General features: G+C 36.9%; 1 protein-coding gene across 1 annotated transcript in view; it reads right to left on the bottom strand.

The window, feature by feature from the left end:
* Positions 1-1,077: 1,077 nt before the first annotated feature.
* Positions 1,078-26,374, bottom strand: part of Impg2 (interphotoreceptor matrix proteoglycan 2) — an 89,955-nt gene continuing 64,658 nt past the window's right edge. The window contains exons 13-20 of the mRNA XM_058582897.1: positions 21,969-22,272; positions 19,628-20,889; positions 18,807-19,026; positions 9,979-10,189; positions 8,821-9,009; positions 7,259-7,460; positions 6,743-6,822; positions 1,078-4,963 (exon numbers count right to left, since the gene is read on the bottom strand). Coding sequence (XP_058438880.1) covers positions 4,951-4,963; positions 6,743-6,822; positions 7,259-7,460; positions 8,821-9,009; positions 9,979-10,189; positions 18,807-19,026; positions 19,628-20,889; positions 21,969-22,272 — 2,481 coding nt within the window. The 3' untranslated portion in view covers positions 1,078-4,950. The remainder of the gene's footprint in view (positions 4,964-6,742; positions 6,823-7,258; positions 7,461-8,820; positions 9,010-9,978; positions 10,190-18,806; positions 19,027-19,627; positions 20,890-21,968; positions 22,273-26,374) is intronic.

The raw sequence follows: 26,374 nt of genomic DNA, 5'->3' as shown, positions 1-26,374 counted from the left end.
AGCATATTCTTCCCCAAACCTGCCATGCTGTTGTGCATGAATTGACAAGGAATTAATCATTAAGGATAACGAGCTGCTTCCCCAAAGCTTGCATACAATTTGATGTTACTTGGAAAACACTGATGCCTTAATACCTGTTATCATATTAAAAAGGATTCACTCATTCTGAAAGGGGGAGGACACAAGATATGGGTGCTTGGGTGAGAAGACAATTTAAAGGCTAATTCATGATACAGCCCATCAGGGACTAGCTCAAATGGGACATAAATTCAGGACTAGAAAATTGACCAGCATTGTGAAGACATGAACTTGAGAGTGACGAGGGCTTGTCCAGACCAGACTTCTTAAAAACAAGGCTATTACTCACTGTTCTCCTAAAATTAGATCACTAATTAATCAATCAACAGATATTTATTAGACACATTTCTCTCATAATATGTTTTTATAATATAGTCTTGGGAGTCAAATCAAGACCACCCTCCCTCCTCTTTCCTATGACTGATTAAGGATTTTCTCATATCCCAATGCCAGAAAGATATCAAGCAAATATAATTTTAAAAATCAAAAACTAAGATTTCTGATGCCAATGCTTTAGAAGTTGCTGGCTCAGATAGTTGCTGGCTGATTTTCCTCCTGCCTCTCCCAGACAGGATTGCTTTAGATTGACGTTGCCATCTTTATATCCTCTCTGTTCTCTTTAGACAGTCACCAATTTCTCTTCTCCTTACAAGACAGCTGGTACACTCCACCTAAACTTTCTTTAATCATCTTCATCAGTTTTCTTTCCACCCCTTCCCTAAGCAGATGAGGAAAAAATTAAAATTTCTAAGTGTTTAAAAGAGTAAAGTTCAAGAGAGGCCAAATAATGACTCAGTATCACTAACTATCAACAAAATTTGAGGCCACAATTGGGTTTCAGATTTGTCTCCAATTCTCCTAACCCTTATTCCACCAAGATCAAGGAAAGAACACTTCTTATTTTCACACCATGTCTGCATAGTACCTTTGAACGTTGCAATTCCATTGTTGCTAAGTCTACCATTTTTCTTCTAATTGACAAGAAAAGATATACACGAGTTCTTGAAAGGCATGTTTATTACTAATGAAAATAGCACACTGATATACACAAGAAAAGACACTTTTATAAATGTAAAGAAAATGTTTGTTTCTAATTAGCTAATATTAAGACTAGACATTTTTAAGAAAATTATACAGTTACATGAATTTATTTGATCCCATTTAGGATAAAATATCATTATAAGTAAGATGAAAAAGAAAAATCCTTCATTACCCATACTCCACATTGAACATAAACTAGGGTTGTACACTATTGCACAAGAATCACAGTCTTTATAGATAAGTATACCTATATCCTCTGATACCATTATTATTTTTTCCTATATATGCCCTTAATCACTAAAGAAGAATTGTAAGAAAGGGGAAAAAATAGGATGAGGAATCATTTAATCTCAGCTGTAGTAAAAGCTGTGTAGTTGAGGGAAAAGGTTTAATCTATTCTGAGTGAGTGGTTTAACTTTGTCTTATTAAACTCATAAGAGCAGTAGTATAAGGTTTTAAAACTCATGGGTCAAAAAAAATTTCCAGGCAAATTCTTTAAATCATCAATTACATTATGGTACTCTCCCACCTTCCCACCTCCAGCCAGGATGCTTTATGGAACACAATGCAACAGACTTGAAGACTGTGACCTTCACATCGATTTTCTGCGTTTATCACACATTTGGGAACAGAATGAGCAAGGATCCTGACTCTCACTGCAGCTGGATTATAAATGAAGAAGATTGGCCCCACCCGTTTCTACTGGGAATTGTTAGAAACATATTAGAGGGGGAAAAAAACCTGACCCATATTATTCTTGGCTAAAACATCTCAATTTAATAAAGATAAGTTATTCTCCTAAATCAGCTGTTTCCTTATGAAATAAATATGTTGTCTTCCCTTCCCATTGCAAAATGGAAATCCACTCTAGGACTGAGAGACGTCAAGGTGCCCATGGTTGAAAACATGAAAATGACACAAAAGTACAGCTGCCAACTTATTTGTGTTGGATGAAATGGAAGGCAAACTTAGAAAATGAGCGCACAAATGAATAACTAGCTCAGGTATCATATAAGTGAACATATTTTTATGTTTTAGAGTCTACAAAAAATACTTGTGTAGTTTCCATTGTTTTGTCAGAGGTAATATTAAGTCAGCGCTGTTCACCTACATTACGATTCACTACGCAGCCACAAAACAAAACAAAAAACAGGACGTGGGAAGCCAATCCAGAGCGACTAAATACTGAAGAATTAAAAACAGAGGTGGAAATAAAATCAGGTAAAACCCACACTTGTCTTATTATGTGAAGTAAATATGATGTTAGGCCACATGAATGTGAACAAATACCCTTCAGTCATTGCAATGGTGAAAACGGAGCCCTGTTTACCAAATAAATCTCCATTTACCCAGAACCCATGAAAAAAGCATCATGTAACTCAATGATAAAGGCTGCATCTATAAAACTAAATACCTCATAAATCTGGAAAAAATTAAGTTTGAGTTATTTACCATACATTTTTAGTACTTTACTGCATTTTATTGTCTTCAAATAAGGTGACAGTCTTACTAAATATTATATTGGTAGGTTAATGACAATCGTCAAAATATTTCAAACCTCATTCATACAGCCTAAATGAGAGTTTGGCCTAAGATTTTTAAATAACTACTTAAATTGCCTTGGGGAAAGCTCTTGTACTCACAGAGCAGAGGATTGTTGCTGGGGAAACTGCATTCTGCAGTCTTTTTCAATGTAGTTCAGCTACAGAAAAGGTAAGATGAAACTCTTTTTTCCTAAACTAAGGCCTTCTGTATTTTTTTTCCTAATTCCTTCACTCTTCCATTTCACTGGTATGGAACAGATATTAATGTAGGGCTAAGTAATTTGCTTCTTCATGACAAAGTCATGTAAAAGGAAATCAGAGATAGTGATGTGTGTCAGAATTCCCAAATCCCCTCTTCACTGCTTGGCTTGTGGAAAACAATAATCCTACTTTGGCTCAGTCTGTACTTCTCCTAAGTGCTTCACATGGTGACCTAGTCTGGACAACCTTTATGTCCACCTAGAATTCAAATGGGTGGCAAGCATTCATTCAAAGAGTTGCCTTCTAGGGTTAATTTGTGACTAAAAAAAAAAAAAAAATTTCATCTAATTTCATCCAACACAAATAAGTTTTGGGGAAAAAACTTTAAAATCTTAAGCAGAAAATTTTGGAAGTTTCACAAATAAAATCAAGCATTTAGTAGTGACAACTATCTTTATAATACTTATAATATTTTTAAAATCATTATCAATTATTTTTCAAATTCATCTAGAAGAAAATGTCCCATCAATGGCTTGTATCTATGTTAAACTACTTGAGGATCCATTTTGTGATTAGGGAACAAAAAGAAATATTAAATGGAGATTAGGGAGCTACACACACACACACACATACACACAGGGAGGAGAGGGGAGGGCAATGTTACCCATATGTACTTTGCAAAATACCTGGATATCTTAATGGTTTTCCCTAGGTTAACAATGCATGTAGCTGGCCCTAATATTTAGTTTATGCTGACCTCATAACAAGTAAAATTGGCAGTAATCAAATTGAGAAAAATAAGTGAACCAAGTATTTTATCTTATAGTTATTCTACTTCTGGTTAATTATATCCAGTCAGGAAATTAATCAAAAGGTTCAAGATTATTTTTGGCAAACATAAAGGTGTCCAACATAATATATATGCATTAATAATAACCTACTGCCTATGCAATTTTGTATTAATTATTTAGCCTTCTTCTTGCCCCTTCCCAAAGCTACCCATTCAGGAAAAAAAAACTAGCAAAGAAGAGGAAAACTTCTATTTTCAGTCAAAATTTATGTACAGTGTGGACTTTTCCAACTTATACAATTTTAAGAATGTTTTAATTGCAATGAAAGTCTCATCCTGTTTTGTGTAAATAGGGATATATACAGGAGATATTATACAAAAGAGAAGCATCACCAATGAGCTAATCTAACATGAGGTAGTGAAGTGCTGTTTTCCAAATTAATATGCCAGCAACTACAGAAGAACCAGGATTTATCCGAGACATTTTTTGATTTCAGAAGCAGTCAGGGAACCTATTGGTACTAACTGAGTCCATCAATCCATCAGCAAAACTTGCTACCTATGCTGTGGCCTTGATCCCATACCCAATCCCTCCCTGCCCATGTGATTAAATTCTTCTTTCTACTAATAGCAACTGTCTAAACGTTATACATAAGTACTATTCTGGAAAGCTTTAAAAATAGGATATTGATGAAATTAAATAATACTGTTAAATATGCCCAGGAAATTCAAAATCCTGATAGAAGCATCAAATATACGCCTAATTCTATTTTGCAGCAAAAGATTGTTCTTTTCTTCGGCAGTTTGTACAAAAACAAAAAGAACCATTCTATTTAAATAAATGTCTTTCCCCTTCAACTTGAAAATAACAAACATGATACAAAATATTGACTTACTAAGCTTGACTCCTTGTAATAGGCTCACCTTATTTTCCTACTGGGAAACCTGAGGCACAGTTCTTAGGAGACACCCTCAAAGATACAGAAGCAGACAGAAATTGCAGCCTTATGTCTCAGGTCTGACTTTTTTTTTTTTCCATAATACTTTTCAGAATGAGTGCAGCTCTGAAGTTCTGGAAACACAGTTCTTGGTCTTTGTAGAAATAAAAATCATCACATCTCAAATACATTCTGAAAATTTAAGCTGGGAAAAAAAGTATGCCCCACATTTACTAAATTTTTTAATAGAAAATTCTTCTCTCAACAGTGTTCAAAATCCAGGTTAATGATATGACATCGATAACAAGTGGTCTCCTTCTTCTGTAGGCTCCAATTAGTGTCAAAATGGATATTTGGGTCAAAGTTCTTCCCTGTCATTAAAAAAGAGAGAGAGAGAGAGAGAGAGAGAAATTCGTTGGAAAACCAAGAATGTACTGAAAATGTGTTTTTGTTGTAATACATTGATCTACATTCCTAAAATCACCAATGCTTTCTATTTTCCTTCTTTGGAGTACCTCTTTTTGTACTCTGCTAAAAAAAAAAAAAAAAAAAAAAACACTACAAGACCATGCAATGATTTCACAGACTCCTAAATTAAGTCCATTAACATTTTCTTGGGCTGCTTGGTGTACAAGAATGGTGAGACTAAGTAAAAACTGAAAATGCTGTATGGACTATGTGCCTCCATTTTTTCAAAGCCATCTTCCACCTGTGAACATCCTCACAAAGGCTGTAGAATCTGTGTGGAAATTCTTTTGTTTCACAAGATCTTCTTGTTTAAATCTCTGTTTCATGGATGTTTTTTGTGTATTTTAATGTGAGGCAGTATATCATAGAAACAAGGAGGTCATCATCTACTTATCCCTAATTAGGATGAATCCTTTCTTGGAATGTCTTGGCCAAGAGCTGATGTATTTTTAATTCAGGTAGCACATTTGGGCAGCTGGTTCTGAAGGACTTACAATGGGTTTTAGAAAAGACAAAAACATCATTTCTGTTGCATACTACTGAAATAGATCCATGGGACATTTTCTGGCTAGAGATGCAGAGATGAATGAACATCGCAGTTTTAAAAGGTAAACACCAGTATTATTGCACTGACAGCTTTCAGCAAGGATTGGAAGCACTTCCTGGGAGCCAAACCAGATGCCTAGAGATTATTAGAGGTGTTTCCACCATGCATATGGAATTTAAAAAGCAACTTACTTGGTTTATTTTGATGGCCATTTGTTCTTTCTAGAAGAGAGGGATCATGAGTCAAGGGGCTACCCATTGGAGAAAAAAGTATTTGGAGCAAAAGAGCAGAGGATCAGTTCGGGGCCATGACTATTATCTAACCATTGGACAACTTCTTTTACACACAAATCATTCTGGTCAAGGTAACTGACTAGGACCCATCCATGAGCTAGCACTTCTGTGAGGGCAGCAGTAGGACCAAACATCAATACCAAATTAAAAATCTCACCACTACAGTCAACTAATGCCCACAGTGGTCTCTTTTCAAGATAGTTTATTTCTGTAACCTAAGTCTTATTGTGGATTCTGGAGAACAAAGAAAAACTCGAAGGAACTTGCTCAAAATTCATACTGAGTAGAGCAAATGGAAAGAGACAGATGAAACTGCAATAATCTTGACAGAGGGAGGAGGTACACTTTAATGAGATTGTTATTCAAAGCATACTGAAATGTATATAGAGATGGAAATGGAAGGATGTGCTGAAATATGTGAGGATTTATGTCTCCTCAAATGCCTTTCATAGAAACCATCTATGAAAACTTCTTTATGGAAATGGATTACTGGCAAGATCTATGCAGATAAGAGAGAAACTATGACATAGCTCAGGAATCTCTAGGCCAAAATAGGTAGGGTCTTAGTCTGAAATCTTCTCTGTCACTGGCTATCATTATCATCTTAAGTAAATGTCTTCATCTGCCCAAGACTTCCTTTCCTCAATTAAGGAACATCCAACTTATACAGTAATCATAAGAAGTAATGAGATAATCCATATTTATATACATAAAGAGCTCAATAAACGTTGATTATTACCAAGACCTCTGTCACATGAACAGGAATTACATGCACATGCTGGCTGTACTACTCTAAGATCAGCTATTAAGATCAGGGGTCGGGGGCTGTGGTAAATGCTTACATTTGATGCTCTCTCACAAAAGCTGCAAACTCAGGATCATTGGCATACAGTTCCAAAATTCTCATTCTCTCTTGAATTTCCTTAAACAACAAAAAAGTCACATACTCCTTTAGAAAAACTTCATCAGTCTTTTGGAAGATTTAATGATTATAAGGAATTGTGAGATTCTGGGCTATCCAGGGAAGAGCTATAAGGAAGCATTCTCAAAATGGAAGGTTCTATATGTACTATTAAATATTGCATGGACTGCTCTAACCCCAGCATACATTCCCGAGAAAGTAAGTGGGGCAGGAAAGAGTATTTACTAATAATGGAAACGAGTCACTTGGTGGGAAATAAGGTACAGCTCAAAGTTGAATATTTTTGCATACCACATTGGCTGGGAGATATCATAAGGTGAGAATGAATTGTGAAATATTTTTCATTCTCTCTCAAAGCCTGTGCACATACACACACATACATCAGTAGTAGCAGCAGCAGCAGCTGCTCCACAACAGAAATGCAAAAGTTTCCTACCTCTTTGGAAAGATTAGTGCTCTCATACATCTGTCTGATTTCTTCTCTGCTCAAACCACCAATCACTGCTTCCTTAGCAGAGCTGCAGAAGGCATGCTGAGCATAGGGTTCCTCATATTGATCACGCCTGGCCTTGCGGCTTTCATACGCAGGGTTGTACTTCACAGCGTTCTCAATGGATGAGAGGCTGTCTGGCTGCCTGCTGGAGCCAAAAGAAAAAAGATATGACTGATTCAAGTTCTTTGGATACTTTATTACTTGGAAGACTATTTGGGATAAGATTTCTGATGGGGTAGAAAAAGAAAGGTAATAGACACAAATGGGGTGGGGTAACTGTGAAGTATCCAGATCTCAAAAATTATTTGTAAAGTTTCATCATTATTATCTCCTCAGCTAAATGGCAAACGTCCTGTGGCACTATTTCATTCATCTTATTTTCTCACAGTGCCTGAGATTCAATGCATGTTGATGGGAACTGTCTGTCAGTGGATACTATTTCATTAAACAAATACAACTGCATCATTCTAAGAGTTAAACATATCAAAAATTAGTGTATAACCACACTGAGACTCTGACACAAATACAACCATAGGGAGATGGGAGCATCTGGGCTTCAAATTCAATTCAGGTCTAAAAATATTTAATGGGCATTGATTGTACACCTAGGACTGTTCTAGATGCTAATGAAACAAACAAACAAAAAAACCCTGAAATCTTTGCCCTGAATGAGATGATAGTCTGGTGAAAAATCAGAGTCAACAGGAAGCATAAGAACAATGATGGAGATATGTCCTGGGTGCTCTAGGGACCCAGGAAGGGTACCTCCTTAGCCAAGGCAGAGGGAGAGGGAAGGAAGGATGCCCTTGGGTAGCGCTGGTAGACTCCAGCGCTGGCACTGTATCAATTACAACCAGGGACTATGACCACAAAACAACCCAAGTGTCTTTGGATCCCTTGTGTAACACACGGGTCAGGCTTTATTTCCCCCATTAATGAAGCCATGTTTAATTAAACAGAGAACCAGACTTCATTTCTTGTCAGATCCTTACCCTGATTTATAATATGGTTAGTTACCCCTGGGTATGAGCTAAAGGAGAACAAAATGTAACAGAGCTGACCTGCGACAAGGGAAACTCACTTTTCCCATCTCATCTCCATCGATCCCGCTCCACATCTCCCCCACTACAAAACAGGCATTCCAGCCACACTCAAGGTGCCCTTCCTCCAGAAGGCTCAGGCATGCCTCCCTGACTTGAATCATGCTCATTCAATTAGCTGAGAAGTCTCATCTACTCCCTTCTGTCTGATAAATACCACAATATTTAAATAACTTTAAAAGGCTCTCCCCAGGGCAAAAATTAGTTCATTCCTCACCTAGGCCTCTTAGCATCTCACTGATGGTGTTACTTATGTTTCTTTTCAATGTGACACTCCTTTGAGGACAGGGACCAAGTTTTATTCAACTTTACAGCTCTCTGTCCAATATTTGACACATAGTAAATGCCAAGTAAATGAGTAAACAGAACATTTTCTTCCATCAGGGAGTTCTCTTCCTTATTTACCGGAAGGGCCGCTCTCCTTCTCTTGGGACATGCTGAGCCTGAAGAGTCTTGACAAGGAAGAAGATGATAATCGAAGAGACGAGGAGAAGTCCAACTACAGAGGCTATAGCGATGCCTATGACCAAGGGCTCAGACACAAACTCCTCACAGTGCTCACCTCGGTACCACCAGTTCTCACCCACCCGGCATCTGTAACAAATGCAAACTCTGAATCACTCTGTTCAAAGTGGCAACGAACAGCAGAACCTTTGGTAGGACTGGGGAAAGGTACACATATAAATGCCAATCATGTGAAGCTTCACTGAAGAATCAAATATATGGCCAAGAATGTAAATCAGTGGTTCAGAGCCTAACATGTGTGAGGACCTGGATTTGATCCCCAGCACTATAAAAAAATAAAATGTAAAATACAGAATGAAATATTATTCAGCCTTAAAGAAGAATGAAATTATGACATTTGCTGGTAAATGGATGGAGTTGGAGAATATCATGCTAAGTGAAATAAGCCAATCCCCCAAACACCAAAGGCTGAACGTTTTCTCTGATATGCAGGTGCTAATTCACAATGAGGGTAGCTAAGGAAGATTAGCATTACTTTGGATTAGACAGAGGAGAGTGAAGGGAGGGGAAGGGGTATGGGGGCAGGAAGGATAGTAGAATTAATCTGATATTATTACCCTATGTACATATATGACTACATAAAAGGTGTGATTCTACATCATGAACAACCAGAAGAATGAGAAGTTACACTCCATTTATGTACAATGTGTCAAAATGTATTCTACTGTCATGTATAACTAATTAGAACAAATTAAAAACTTAAAAAATAAATAAATAAATAAACCTCATTTTAATACTGATGGCCTTATAATCATCACTGAAACCTCTAACACAGTTACTCTAAGTACCTCAATAGCACATATTTAGACAAAATTTTTAAAGTTCCAAACTTAAATAATAAACTAAACTGGGTATATAATTCAGGACTATTAAATGACCCAGTCTTTACAAGAGAATTAGGCAGCAACCATCTACTTTCTGGAAATAATTTCTATGATAAATATCATAAGGATTACCTAAAAATCATAGGTGTTAACCCCCCATTTTCTTCAAAAGTATCTATAACCTTTGAAGCTCAAATCTCTAATTACAGCATACCTACAAATGGCCCCATGCCCGGGCATAATGTCACACTTTCCGTCGTTCAAGCAGAAGTCAGGCTGTAGGTCACAGAGACTCTGACAAGGCAGTTCATCCACACTCATGTATCCAGGGTAGCATCTGCACTTGGCTTCTCCACTCCAGGGGTCAACCAGACACTCAGAAAATTCATTGCAGGCCTGAAACTTGCAAGGATTGGCTTCATCACCTAAAACATCAAATGAACCAGAAAATGATACAAGGAAAGACAAAGCACAGGAACTGGGGTATAGGAAGCCCCTCATTAAAGCTCCTCCCTCAAATAACACAGGACAACACTCATTCTGTACCATCAAAGTACACCATCACCCGACCTATAACACAAAAAGTTCTGATACATCCTGGACTGAGAGTTTTTCAGTTCCTCTGAAACTCAGAGCCAAATCATAAAACTCCATGATCTGGGCAATCCCCTACGTGTTTTATCGAGGGAGTATATAGAAGCTTTAAAATCAATGTCGTGTAACTATAGATCTGAATTGTACAGTTTTCAGAGACCATTCATTCTCACCAAATCTACCCTGTTATAGTTCACGTGCACACACAGCTATGTGCCTACCCAACACTGAGACCACAGGGTGAGAAGTGAGAGCCCAGGGGAGAACTGGGAGGAGCCTCAGGGATGGATATAGCCCCATAAGAGGAGTCTTAAGGACAGTCTAGATTTGTGGAAGCCAATATTAGAAAAATAAACTATCCCTACATCCTCCTCAGGCCATTCGCAACAATATCTTGGCTTCAGTAACTAGTAACTTCATTTTTCATTGATAGGGTAAGGGAAAATGCCAAAAAATTAATTAGGACAATAAGCCATCAAAACTGATATAAGACACTAACTATAATGGGTCTTCCACCTATCATGGTCTCATCATAGGCTCTTCAATCTGAATGGCAGATAGGCAAATGGTGACAGAGATACTGAAAAAGAAGGAAACAGGTAGAAATGATCCATAGACTCATCTGTATGAAAAAGTATGAAGCTAACCTAAAAGAAAAGGAGAATAAAAAAGAAAAAGAGCATACTCTCTTCGTTTTCAGAGATATTAATATTGTTTTGAAAAGCCATGAGTTTCTTGCTGCTCTGGAAATTAAATTTTGTATAAGTTTATGCCCTTGAAGTTTAGAGGAGGATCTCTGAAACCAGTCTCCAAAGTTCCCAGGTGGGAAGAGAAGGGATATATTAAATTAAAAGTCTATGGCCATCTAGAACTTCAAAATGGGACTTTATGTATAAATAGAGTCTTTGCAGATATAATTAAGAAGAGGTCACAGTGGATTGGGAGGGTCCCTGACCTAATGACTGAGATATCCTTATAAGAAAAGGGAAATCTGGACACAGACAAATGCAGAAGAACCCATTATATAAACAGAGATTTGAGTGAAAAAAAAATGTCAAAGATTGCCAGAAAATACCAGAATTTAGGAAAAAGCAAGGAAGGATTTTTCTCTACAGTGCTGGGGGAAGCATGGCTTTGTCAATCTTTCATTTTGAACTTCTAGACTGAAAAACCATGAAAGGATACACTCTGTTGTGATAAGCCACCCAGTTTGTGGTACCTTAGAAGAACAATAGAGCAGACACTGCCAAGCAGCTCATGTAACAAGGCGAGCATACAGATGTGCTGACCTCCACTGACAAGCAGATCGCACAGCAGGATTCCACTGTGTATTTCCTCAGTCTTTACATCCTTGTCCTACTAATCATTTTGTTACTACAATAATCTAATCTTGAGCTAGCCAGTGAGGGATAGAGGTGTATATAGTGGGTGGGGGGGGGTGGTATTTTATAGATCTCTTTTGTTGATGAAAGCAGAATTTTCTGAGACACTATATGTGGTGAGGGAGAGTCACACAAGAGACAAATCAGTTGTTTTGTTTTTGTACAGTGGGATTGAATTGAGGAGAACTTACCACTGACCTACATCCCCAGCTCTTTAAATTTTTAAATTTTGAGATAAGGTCTCCTTAAGTTGCTCAGGCTGGCCTCAAACTTGTGATCTTCCTGCCTTAGCCTCCCAAATTTCTGGGATTATAGGCATGTGCCACTGGACCCAATGAAAAATCAGTCTTATAGTAGCCACTCTTGACATAAAAATGATCGTCTGAGGACCTTTTACCCAAGGTATATATGTAGAAGGAAAATTCTATTTGAAAATTTAAAAATTTTGTGGCCATTCTGTGGGTGTGTGAGAGGGCAAAAGAAAACATTTTACATTTTCTATATATTAGGAGAAAGGTGTAGATAGAGGGAAAGGATAAATGCTATCCCCTTTTGCTCCCAGAGGTCAAGCCTAATATTTTAATCATACAAATAAAAGAGACTAAATAGAGTCTCTTTCCTGACCCAGAAGGCTAAAGCTGGATGTGGAGAATAGCTTGCCCCTGTGGGAAAGTACCTTGATATATGGAGAAACAAAGGCAGATTTGGAGCTAAATTTGGAATGGGAGACAGGGATCTAAATTGTCAATGAATTACACAACTCTGGCTTTCCAGGAGCAGCCTACAAAAAGGATTGATGGGCCAAGGAAAATGAGAGTGGAGAGAATTTGAAGATGGTCTGGAAAAAAGCTTCCTGGCCAGAGCAACATGGGAGCTGGCTGGTCCTGGGGGAAATGGGTCAGTAGGAGGTGCCCATGAGAGGGTGGCTGAGGAATGCTAATGGTAGTATTTTTAACCATTTTCTGTGCTTCAAAAAATCCTTCTTAATGACCTTCACATCATCAGCAAATATCTAATAGAATCAATGTCTTACATTTGAGATGCTTTGGAAAAACTTTAAAATGGACTAAGAACTGTGTTAGATTAACAGGAATAACAGACACAGAGTTAAGACACACGTGAGATCAAAAATTCAGCATAGTTTAAGAAACTCAGAGATGGAAGCCAGCTGCAGTGGTTCGCACCTGTAATCCCAGGGGCTCTGGCTCCCAGCTCCCAAGACTGAGGAAGGAGGATCAAGAGTTCAAAGTCAGAGTCAGCAACTTAGAGAAGCAATTAGACTCTATCTCTAATAAAATATGAAATTTTAAAAAAGGGTTGGTGATGTCGCTCAGTGATTAAGCACCCCTGAGTTCAATCCCCAGTACCAAAAAGAAAGAAACAAAGAAACTCAGAGATGTAGTAATTAAGTAATTAAGAGATAGTTAAGTTCCCTAACAATGCTTATGGGTATTGAGGGGTGGAGAAACATTGAATGTTTTCTTCTGTATGTGGGAGAGATTACTGCCTGTTCATTTGACTATTAAAGGAAAAGGTGACCCTATAGGGGCTGGGGTTGTGGCTCAGCAGCAGAGCGCTTGCTTCCCAGTATGAGGCACTGGGTTCTGGATCCTCAGCACCACATAAAAATAAATAAATAAACAAAATAAAGGTATTGTGTCCATCTACAACTAAAAAAAAAATTTTAAATGGTGATACTATAAAACTGGATGACTTGGCGTGCAGCTACGTGTGAGTTACATAATAAATTGAAGCAAATGAGCTTATTTATTGTAATTCTCTTTTAAAAGAAGTGGACTAGGGGCTGGAATGTAGTTCAGTAGTACAGTGTTTGTCTAGCATGTGTAAGGCCTTGACTTTGATCCCCAGAGCCACCAAAAAAGGGGTGGGAGGTGGACTTTTGCAAAAATTTTATAAGTAAAACTACTTGCATTTGTAAACCTAGTCAATAGCTTTTAGATATTTTGTTTAATCCTTAGACTAGCCTTGTGAAATGCACAGGTCGGGTAATATTATCCCCATACAATATATGAGGGACTAAATCTCAAAGATAAAATAGCTCCTCTAAAGTCACACAAATGATTAAGGGCCGAGCAGAGAAACCTAGCTTTCCAAATTATAATTAATTGCTTCTTCCACTACACCACTTGGCAAAGAATTTGCATTCAATCCTAGAGAACTCAAGTGGCAAAAGATTTGGATATTGGGGAATTAGCCAAATCATTTTCTTCACTTTCAGTGAATAATGGTCCTTCAAGGATTTCAAAGGAAAGAATGTTTGCTTCTTTCTCAGTTGAAAAATAGGGCTGACTTTCAAACCAGTTTGAGAATAAAAACCACTGGAGAAATATGAACCTAGACATTCCATCTCACTCCTACTCAAAACCACTGTCCATTGGTATGTAGAAGGGAAAAAAGAATAAAATTTCAGGCTCCAACAATACGCTCTGCATCCAAGGCTTCCAAATCAAAATAATGTTTCATTTCATTCATTCACAGTATTTCTGAGTACCTCCTGTGTTCAAAGCTCTGTGCTAAAGTCTGGATAGAAAGTGGTTAATATTTGGTCCTTGTGAAAAGCTCTATTGGGAAAAATAGCCATTAAGCAACTATGCACATAAATTAACATTGCAAACAGTGCTAAACTCCATAGGAGAAAAGAACAGACTAAAAGGAAAGAACTAATCTAGATTACTATGGGTAGATTATCTAAAGTCTTGAGGAAGCAATATTTGAACTGAAGCATTAAGGGTACACAGGGGTCAGCCAAGAGTAGAGGGAGTTTCAGGCAAAGGGGACAGTATATGCAAAGGCTTAGGTCACAAAACATTTCTAGCATATAAGAAAACCAAACAATTTAGTTTGACTGGAATAAGGAAGGCAGAGGGGTTAGTTTTATTAGATGATACTGGGGGAGAAGTTGGGAACCAGGTCTTATGCCTATTGAATCAGGCAGCCATTGAAATGTTTTAAACTGCAAAGTGAAATAATGTGATGGATGTTTTCAAAAGAGTACCATGGCTGCTGTCTAAAGAATGGTTAGAAGAGGGAGAAAAAGAAAAAGTAAGAAAACTGATCCAAATGAGGGATAATGGTGAATTAGACTGAGTAGTAGCAGTGGAGATAGAAAAGCCTGGATTTAAAAAAAAAAACAGACAAAACAAAAAGTTGCTTCGTTGAAAAAATAAATAAAATAGATAAACCCCTAGTCAGGCTAAAGAAGGAAAAAAGAAAGAAAACTCAAATTACTAAAATACGTGATGAAAAGGAAAAAATCACAACAGACATGATTAAAATGCAGAAGGTGATTAGAAACTATTTTGAACATTTATACTCCAATAAAATAGAAAATATCTGTAAGGAAAATAAAAAGAGAGACACAGAGACAAGATGCAGAGGCAGGAAAGATGGCTGCTTAGAAATTTCCTTAGCCACCAAGTATGCCACAGTCATGAAGCTATCAGAGATCCCAATCCCAAACACAGAACCCATACAAATATCGAAGACAGCAACAAATTTCTAGAAACATATGACCTACCCAAACTGAATCATGAAGTCATACATGATTCAAACAGACTGATTTCAAGTAATGAAATAGAAAATGTCATCAAAAGCCTGCCAGTCAAGGGGGCTTGAGTGATGGCTCAGTGGTGGAGTACTTGCCTAGCATGTGTGATGCACTGGGTTTGATTCTCAGCACCACATATAAATAAATAAAATAAAGGTCCATTGACAGCTAAAAAATATTTTTTAAAAATGCCTACCAATCAAGAAAAATCCAGGAGCAGATGGATTCTCAGATGAGTTCTACAACACTTTCAAAGAAGAATTAACACCAATACTCCTCAAAGTATTCCATGAAATAGAAAACAATGGAACCCTTCCAAACTCGTTTTATAAGGCTAATATCACCCTGACATCAAAATCAGACAAAGACTCATCAAGGATAGAAAACTTCAGACCAATATCCCTGATGCACATAGTTGCAAAAATTCTCAATAAAACTATGGCAGATCGCATAAAAAACATGTTAAAAAGATAGTGCACCATGATCAACTGAGTTTCATCCCAAGGATGCAGGGTTGGTTCAACATATGGAAATCAATAAATGTAATTCATCATATTAATAAACTTAAAAACAAGAATCATATGATCATCTCAATAGACGCAGAAAAATTATTTGACAAAATACAGCACCCTTCATGTTCAAAACACTAGAAAAACTAGGAACACACCTCAACATGGTGAAAGCCATATTTGCTAAACCCAAAATCAGCACAATTCTAATTGAAGAAAAACTGAAAGCCTTTCCTCTAAAAACTGGAACAAGACAAAGGTGCTCTTTTTCACCAATTTTTATTCAACATCATCCTTGAAACTCTAGCCAGAGCAATTAGACAGAAGAAAGAAATTCAAGATACACAAATAGGTGAAGAAGAACTCAAACTATCACTATTTGCCAATGACATGATTCTTTATTTAGAAGAGTCAAAAAATTCCACCACAAAACTTCTAATAAATGAATTCAGCAAAGTAGCAGGATATAAAACCAACATCCATAAATCGAATGCATAATATAATCAGTGCTAAATCCACTGAAAGCTAGGAAAACTATCCCATTCACAATAGCCTCAAAAAAAAAAAAATCTTTGGGAATCAATCTAACAAAAGAGGTGAAAGACCTCTACAATGAAAACTACAGAACACTAAAGAAAAAAATTAAAGAAGACCTTAAAAGATGGAAAGACCTCCCATGCTCCTGGATAGGCAGAATTAATATTGTCAAAATGGCCATACTACCAAAAGCCTTAAACATATTTATTGCAATTCCTATTAAAATACCAATGACTTTCTTCCTAGAACCAGAAAAAGCAATCTTGAAATTCATTTGGAAAAATATAAGAGACCCAGAATAGCCAAAGCAATCCTTAGCAAGAAAAGTGAAGCAGGAGGCAGAGGCATCACAATACCAGACCTTAAACTATACTATAGAGCTACAGTAACACATGACATTGGCATTAAAACAGACATATAGACCAATGGGACAGAATAGAAGAGACAAACCTATGCAAATACAGTTATTTCATACTAGACAAAGGTGCCAAAAACATTCACTGGAGAAAAGAGAGCCTATTCAACAAATAATGCTGGGAAAAATCACTGCATGAAAACCCACTTCAAAGTGGATCAAAGAATTAGCCATTAGAACAGAGATTCTGCTACTATTAGAAAAAAAAAAAAAGGTTCAAATCTTCTCCATGTCAGCCTAGGATCTGACTTCCTTAGTGAGACCTCTAAAGCATAAAAAGTAAAATCAATAATCAATAAATGGGATGGATTCAAATTAAAAAGCTTCTTCTCAGCAAAAGAAACAATATTGTGAAAAGAGAGCCTACAGATTGGAAGAAAGTCTTTACCACATGCACCTCAGATAAAGCATTAATCTCTGGGATATAAAAAGAACTCAAAATCACCAAAAAAAAAAAACAAATAACCCAATCAATAAATGGCTAAGGAACTGAACAGACACTTCACAGAATAAATATAATCCATCAAAAAGTATATGAAAAAATGTTCAACATCTCTAGTAACTAGAAAAATGCAAATCAAAACCACTCTAAGATTTCATCTCACTCCAGTCAGAATGGCAATCATCAAGAATACAGTCAACAATAAGTGTTAGTAAGGATGTGGGAGAAAAGGTACACATTACTGGTGGACTGCAAATTGGTACAACCACTATGGAAAGCCATATGGAGATTCCTTAGAAAACTTAGAATGAAACCACCATTTGACCCAGCTATCCAACTCCTTGGTTTATACCCAAAGGACTTTAAATCAGCATACTACAGTGATGCAGCCACATCGATGTTCATATCAGCTCAATTCATAATAGCTAAACTATGAAACCAACCTAGGTGCCCTTCAATAGATGAATAGATAAAGAAAATGTGAGATATATATATATTTTTTTCCAACGGAATATTACTCATGTTTAAAGAAAAATGAAATTATGGCAATTGCCAGTAAATGGATGGAGTTGGAGAATATCATGCTTACATAAATAAGCCAATCTCAAAAAACTACAGGCCAAATGATATGTGGATGCTAATTCACAATAAGGGGTGGGGGGCGCTAGGGAAGAAATGAGTTACATTAGACTAGGTAGAGGGGAGTGAAGTGAGCCGAGAGGATACAGGGATAGGAAGGTTTCAGATGAATGAAACAGACACTATTACCTTATGTACATATATGACTGCATGATCAATGTGATTCTACAACATGTATAATCAGAAAAATGAGAAGTTATACCCCATTTATGTATGATATATTGAAGAGTATAAATGCATTCTACTGTCATGTATAACTAATTAAAACAAATTTATAAAGTAAAAAAATAAAATAAAAGCTAGTATTAGAGATATATTTAGAATTTAGAATCAAAATAAGTTTGGTGATCAACTAAAAGTTGTGGGGGTGAAAACAATGACATTAGGAATGACTAACAAGGTTTAGCTAAGTAGATAAATCTTCTAATTATTGATATGAGAAAGCTGAGAGAAGGAGTAGATTTAACTGGAAAGTAGGGAGATACAGAAAACAAGAGTTCACTCTTAAATATCTGAAGTTTGATGCACACAGAATACATTAAAAACATTCAAGTGGAGTCTGTAAAGTAAGTAGTTAGATAATGGTTCTAGAGCTCAGAAGGGAAGTTTGCTCTTTGAAGAGAATAACTGACATTTACATAAAACAAAACAATGGGAATGAATATTATATATCTGTATCTACATATTCAAATTGACAGTGGAGTTAAGGGGCTTGGCAACATAGAGTAAGAGCAATAGATAAATCAAAGAGAGACCCAGGCAAAGTTATAGAGAAGGGAGGGAGGTGAACCAATAAAAATAACATTTATGATAAGTGAATGTTATTGATGTCCTTGGAATAATTGTATTTTTTTTCTTTCCTACAAGTCTTGGTTTCCCCTCAATTCAGACAAAAACACAAGAATAATCACTGTATTCCATTAAGAAACTAGTAGCATGGTGGGCACTATCATTACCTGATTCCACATCAAGGGAATATTTATCAATAGCCAAGTTCATGGTTTGGTAGGCAGTGGTACAGAAGTCTTCGAGAATCATGTACACAGCATTGTTGACGTTAGGAGGAACAGAATCGGCAAACTTCATTCTGCTGTTCACCACAATACTGCCATTTCTGAAGTTCAGGATTTCTAAGTTCTGGAACCCTGTGAGATTTGACTGGAGGTAGGGAACCAGCTACAATACACGAAAAGTGATAAATTTATCAACACAGCTTTGCATTTTTAAAAATACGTAGCAAAAGACAAAAACAACAAAGATGAGCCACTCTCCTTCTTTTCCTAATTGTATTCTATCTGCATTTGAACTATTAATGAACAAAGCTATAAGTTCGGAAATATTTGAGAGTCTAAACTAAGAATGTCATGAGATTTTCACAGTGATATTTGGGAATGCCATGGACTTCATAAACAGCTTTAGACATCCAGGAAGTTTATTTTGTTTCACTGAAGTTGGGCATAGATGCCCACAAAACACTAGTCTCACAGTAAGATTTTTTTCTCATGTTATTTCAGGCCTAGAAGTCAAGGAATACAATCTTCAGTATCTAAACTCTCTGCCTATCACATCACTCTCATGGCACATTTGTGTTTTCCATCTCTTGAATGCATCTGTGTTATTCTTCTATCAACCCTAGGCCATGATGCTCTCTGCGGATGACAGAAAATGAATGAACACAGCAGATCCCACTTTCCTGTGCTCAGACATGGGGTGTCAAGGGTTGGAGAGAGTCACCATGACTATTCACTAATGCCCATGTTTCACTTTTTGAACTTACCAATTCCAAGAATCTTTGCTCCAGCGCTTTATACTCCAAAGAGTTTTTATTAAACAGATCCTCTGAAAACATCATATTAGTCACTCGGAGGCTGAAGAAAACCACCAAAGCTCCAGCAGTCGGGGTGTAACTCAAGTCATCTCCTTTTGTGGGCTGAGCCACAATAGCCATCTCTGTGGAGTTAATATTTGTAGACATTTCCATATAACCACTGACCTTGCCATTTTGCTCTTGGATTAGGTCAGGCTGATAGTAATCTGTGCCTACCCGGTCCAGTTCTAATGAAATGTCCTGTACGCCCATAATTACTTCATCCTCCAGCAGGGTGGAGCTTGTGGTTGGAGGAAATTTGGCGGACTGTGTCATGGAAGCTTTCAACCAGAATGTGTCAGGACTCTGTGGTGTACTTGCCAATGTGTCTCTGGACAATTTTTCTAGGGAAGACGTTCTTGCTCCATTTGTATCTGATTCTGGCCATACGGTCCACACAGGCTGTATATCTTGTTTTACCACTGAACTCTTGCTGTCAAACTGCTCAGGGCTAGATAAATCTGTAGTTTGCTCTATATTCTCTTTCAGGAAGGCATTTATGTGATCAGTAGAAGCAGAAATTGCTACAGATGCTTTTGTAACTGAATTATAATCAATGTCAGGTACCTCTGATGTGTGCTTGGGAAAATTCAGAGATGCAGATTGAGTTGCAGACGCTGCAAAAATGCGCACAGTAGGTCCACCAAGGGGCTCTTCCTCTGCAAAGTTTGTGGATCCATCTTCAGGCCTATGTTTTGAATGCTCAATAATTTGGTAGGTGGAATCCATTTTGTCATTCATAACTAGTTTCTCATCTATACCTTCAGTTGGCAAAAGTGAATTTTCACCTTCAAACCATGACTTGGACAGTGGTTCAGTGTTCTTCTCCAATAAAGACTCACTCCATGGCCAAGTAATCAGATCCACCCTTTGCCCAGATCCTGAACCTAAACCACTCTCAAATATGAACTCTTTTTCCATGGATGTATCTGGAAATGAAGGGCTCACTTCTAATTGATCTTTGACTTCAGAATCCAAGGAGTCCAAGCCAAAAGGTATTTCTTTATCAAGATCTGAAGTAACAGAAGATGTCAGATATGGTGAGGATGTCAAGGACACACCAGAGTCTTCTATGGACGGTATTGTTTCTTTTGGCACATGTTGAGTGAATGAACTTGAAGGCAATGGATCAATAGAAAGAATATCTTGTGACTCTTCAACATTGGCTAATCCTAAAAATAAAGTTTTCCATTCATTAATCTACAAAGTTGCAAAAATATATTCATAGTTCTCTGCTGTTTTTCTAGTTAAGCTAGCAGGTCTATAGCTAACTTTTAAATCTAACAAATAAGAAGATACAGTAATTGTTTGTAATGTGGGGCAACCACTCATGAATATATCCTACTTCTCTAAGGATAAGATTGACTATTAAAATAATTAATCTTCAAACACTTGACTTTTTCCCATGAAAATAAAGAACTGCTAGTAGACATATTTTCAACAAAAACCAAATTCTCTAGGAACTTAGGGAGAAATTTTCTTGGAAATTGGGTTTCTCTTTGAATTCCCATTTTCTTTGTTAAAATATTTACCATCTGACTCACCTTGTGTTCAGATTCTTGCACTCATTATTTATATCTTTGTTCACATACCTCTTTCACCTGTATATACCAACCCTAAGCAACATTGATATTTTCTTTTCTCCACAATATCCAGAAGATCATTTTTATTTCTTTTTATCTTCTCAAATATTGCTCTAAGCTACTAAAATCTTTAGACTAGAATCCTATATTAGTCCTATTAGAAGCTACTAGAATAATCTTCTTGGATGCTTCTTTTTACCACTTTAATATTCAAGCAAGCAAAGTAATTCTTTAATAGTAGTGGTAACAGTAACTTAGTTAAATTATATAGTTTTCAATATGAGCTTTAACATATCTACTAAGTGATTTCTACCCTGCTTTTCAAGTTCATTTTTTATTATTTACAGATGTGGACTCCCATCTAACCAATAAAATCTGTTTCCTCTCTAACACAGGTTTCCTAAGACATTTTCTCCTAAATGAATGCTACTATGCTTTTCTTTTCACCACAGTCTCTTCCTTTCTTCAAAACCCTTGCCATCTGACACATAATGAAACATGAAGAAACAGGAAATACTAGGGGAATGAAATTGACCAAATTATTTTGTGTGCATGTATGAATATATAAAACAAATCCCACTAACGTATAATTGTAAACACCAATACAAACTTTTAAAAATAGATAAAATTTTTAAAAAGAAGCATGAAAAGTGATTAAAGGTCCTTACCATCTTCTAATAAGTGGGATCCAGATGTCCTCTCCTCAGAAGCCACAGACAAGCCAGTGTGAAGTGCTGCTGGGGTGACAGAATGAAGAGTCAAGCTATTAACCTCTAACACTTCCGGGGAAGAACCACGGACTGCCTTCGAGGGAACAGCTAATTTAGGTGTAGACACTAAATCGCCCAAAGGACTTTCTGACCAGAATTCCCTTCCAGTGGCTGAGGGAGGACCGGAATTAAAATCAAGTGGTGAAGCATTGATGAGGATAGATTCATCTGCTGAGGGCCATTCAGCTTGAAGGGTATTGTCCTGGGGGAAGAAAAAGGCTATATCACATCATACATAAAACACACACATAAAAATAATTTTAAAGACCACCAATCTATCCAGATTCCTGGATTTTCTAGGAACAAGGAGGCAATATAAAATTAGAGGGTAGAGAGATAAGGGCTCCAGAATAAAACACCTGATATCAAATCCCAATTCGGCCACTTACGGGTTGGAGAATCTAGAGAAAAACTATGTAACCGCTCAAAACTCACCTGTAAAAAGGACACAGATGAGAGCATCTATTTAAAAAAAACCTACATAGTGAATTTGTGGGAGAAAATACTATTTCTTTTGCTTTTAATAGTTCTTTTCTCCCCATGTTTTTAGCTTAAATTTCTTTAATTCATAGAAATTACTAATCTATAATTTGTCAGCAAAGACCTAAGCCCATTGCTCACAGTGGGAAGAAGCAATTAGCAATTTCATTCATTATTCTGAAAGACAATTATGATCCTTCATTTTTATCAGAAAAGTCACCACATTAAAGTGTGATCTATCTCAAATAAACAGCCAGGCCTATGAAATGGCATCACACCGACAAAATAACAAATTTCTCTTTCTAGTGACTTTTTAACTAATGTGGAACTGATTTCCTCTAAACATTTAGCTTCAAGAGTAGAATTAAACAGAAATACAACCCTTGACCATGTAAATATTTAATCTTATGAAGGGAAGTCTACATTAAAAAGTATCATGATGATGTTAAAGCAAAATGGACATGGCATTTGTGGGAATTGATATATTTTAATCTACAGTGGCATTAACACTGGAGTCTAATGTTGAAATAAATGAACTGTCTTAGAGAGAAGTGTACTGTATTGTAAAGAAAGAGGAAGCTGAAAGCCATCCTCAAATGACTAGATGCAACTACAAATGAGCTATAAAGAAAGATTTCAGGATAATAAATTCCCTCTTCAGGAATCCTTCATCTGAAGTGAACCTGAGGATAGTAAAACTTGGTTCCCAAGTCAGACAAATAGGTAGGATCTAATCCAGGAGGGTTATGTTTTGAATATGAGATATCCCCCAAAAGCTCACATGTGAGACAATGCAAGAAGGTGTAGAGAAGAAATGATTGGGTTATAGCCTTAACCCAATCAGTTAATTAATCTGTTGATAGGGATTAACTGAGTGATAACTAAAGTAGTAGGGTGTAGCTGGAAAAGGCAGAAATTGGGGGTGTGGCTTTGAGGTATATATTTTGTATCTAGCGGGTGAAGTCTCTCTCTCTGTTCTCTGATCATTATATTAGCTGCTTCCCTCCTCCACACTCTTCCACCATGATGTCCTGCCTCACCTTGAGCCCCGAGGAGTGGAGTCTACTATCTACAGACTGAGACCTCTGAAACTGTGTCCTCAAATAAACCTGTCCTCCTCTACGTTGTTCTGGTTGAGTCCTTTTAGTCACAGCAGTGAAAAAGTGACTAAAATGAGGAAACCACTTCCAACATTTACCTAGTAAATTTTAGTATATTAAGAATAGAGTATATTATCATCTGGAGCAGAATTCACCTTAAATAACTGCACATAGTGGAGGCAGCTTGCAAATCACTGGCTTGGATGTAGTGCTCCTATATAACTTGGCACCAAATAGACACACAGAGTTGCCTCATATTTTTGTCTATAATATCTAAGTTATCCTCTGTCCTTAAGAATAGACCTGATGGAGAGAGAAGAGTTCAATTCCAGATAAATATGAAGATACAGTCTAGAATGTGAGAGAGAAAAAAAAATCAAGTGAAAATAGCAACTTGTCTTTTCCAAAGGCTCAGGTGTTTTACAGGGCCATTCTATGGGTTATAAAAATCTTATGTGGGAGGAAGGACTGAGAATGCACAAGTGTGAGCAAAACAAAGGTCAATCAATTTTTAGAATTAGACTCTTAGGAATCATATAGTCCTATCATGCCTATTAAAGATTAAGAACTGAGGTTCATGGAGGTGAAATGCCCAATGTTGCAAAAAAAAAAAAAAAAAAATCAGAACTAGAAGCTGAGCATCTGGATTTTCCTGTGATTTCCCCACTACCACAGGATATTCATTCAGAGGTCTCTTTGAGTGCATATATCCAGATGGTGAAAGGATTCCCAAAGGAGAAACCAGAACAGACTTGGCTAATCAGGCATTTAGGCTTAGCATTTCCAAGACCCAGGTGAACACAGAAGTGAGGGAGACAGGCCATTTTCTAATATTTAAACGTCTGCTCTATGGAATAGGTTGGCTATTTTTATATAAAGAGAAGTTCCTTTCTTCTTTCCCTACCCCCAACTTTTTCTAGTTTCAAAAATTATATATATTTCAGGGGTAAAGTAAGAAAACCATTTGCTTAACACCAAGTTCTTTTCTTCAGAAAAGTAGCTAGGGTGATGATGATGTCACCACATCAGGGAATTCACTTGTGTCCTCTTTTCTAAAACTACCTCTAGATATGTGTCAAAGCAACTCATGCTTCCATCTAGGTCAGGAAGATTCACATTCTTGAAAATTCCAAATATGCTTTTAAAAAAATTCCAAATGAGATATCATAAGCCATTTAGCCCATGTTTCAGGAATTGAGTTCCAACAGACAGGGCCTGATGCTAATTAGAAAAGCAGCTGAATTCTCAATAAAAAGAAGCCCTCAAAGCAGAGTATTTTAGCATCTCTAAGTAGCCATGTCTACTTCATAGCTGGGTTATAAAAATGGGTTATAAAAATCTTATGTGGGAGGAAGGGCAAGACCCTGAACCTTGTAATACATAATTTTTATAAAAAAATAAATGCTTTTTAATTTTATAAAAAGTAAAAGTAGAACAATATCTTTAATAAGACTCAAGTTACCAACAGGCAACATGAAGTATTAAAGTAAGCAGTAGGACTTTTCAAATAATGAAGGAAGATCATCCATTCCAAATAAATACTACTTTAAAAAACTGCATGTGAGGGGCTGGGGATGTGACTCAAGCGGTAGCGCACTCGCCTGGCATGCATGCAGCCCGGGTTCGATCCCTCAGCACCATGTACAAACAAAGATGTTGTGTCTGCTAAAAACTAAAAAATAAACATTAAAATTTAAAAAAATAAACTGCATGGGAGCTGGGCATAGTGCCCCATGCCTGTAATCCTAGCAGATCTGGAGGCTGAGACGGGAAGATCACAAGTTCAAAGCCTTAGCAACTTAGTGAGACACTAAGCAACTCAGTGAGACCCTGTTATTAAATAAAATACAAAATAGGGCTGGGGATGTGGCTCAGTGGTTGAGTGCCGCTGAGTTCAATTCCCAGCACCAAAAAAAAAAAAAAAAAAAACTGCATGGGGGCTTGGGCTATAGACAGTAGCAGAGCACTTGCCTAGCACATAGGAGGCACTAGGATCAATCCTCAATATCACATAAAAATAAACAAAATAAAGGCATGCTGTCTATTTATAACTAAAATTTTAAAAAAACTGCTTGGTAATGAAACTTTCTTATACATTTTCAAAGGTGAATATTATACATGCCAGGAATAGCAGCACTTCATTTATTTTTATATCGATAGATGTTCCCATAGTAACAAATTCAATTTATGAATTCTTTTTTAATTCAATGTAGTATAGTGACAAGTTTAATATTATATTGGCCAGTTTCACATCTGCTAATGCCAGCTAAAAAGGTTGCTACTACTACAGAAAGCATACTTATTGTACAACAAATGAAGATTTTCAAAGTGGGATGCCAGAAAACTGCCAAATTCAATCATGCAATATCCCTAACGCTAAAATAATTCTTAAAAATCCAATTTATTTTAAAAAACTCACTTCTGTAATATAGTAAAAATCTTGCTAAAATAAGAGGAAAGGAAGGAAGGAAGGGAGGGAGGGAGGGAGGGAGGGAGGGAGGGAGAGGGGAGGAAGGGAGAGAAGACAGACCAGACATTTCTAATTCACAATTGTTTATATCTTATTATCACTCATTAACAATCTAATGACTCAAATTCTGCATGTTCTCACTCAAATGTGGAAGCTAAACAAGTTGATCTCATAGATACAGAAAGCACAATAGTAGTTACCAGAGGTTGGGAAAGGACAGGGGGCGGTAGTCAGGGGGAGAGAGGTTGATTAAC

This window comes from Marmota monax, unplaced genomic scaffold (genome assembly GCF_021218885.2).
Source record: "Marmota monax isolate L192 unplaced genomic scaffold, Marmota_monax_Labrador192_F-V1.1 WCK01_AAM20220418_F8-fsc00053, whole genome shotgun sequence".
NCBI classification, from domain to species: Eukaryota; Metazoa; Chordata; class Mammalia; order Rodentia; family Sciuridae; genus Marmota; species Marmota monax.
The sequence above is the reverse complement of the archived record's forward strand: the minus strand, read 5'-3'. Positions and strand labels throughout refer to the sequence as shown.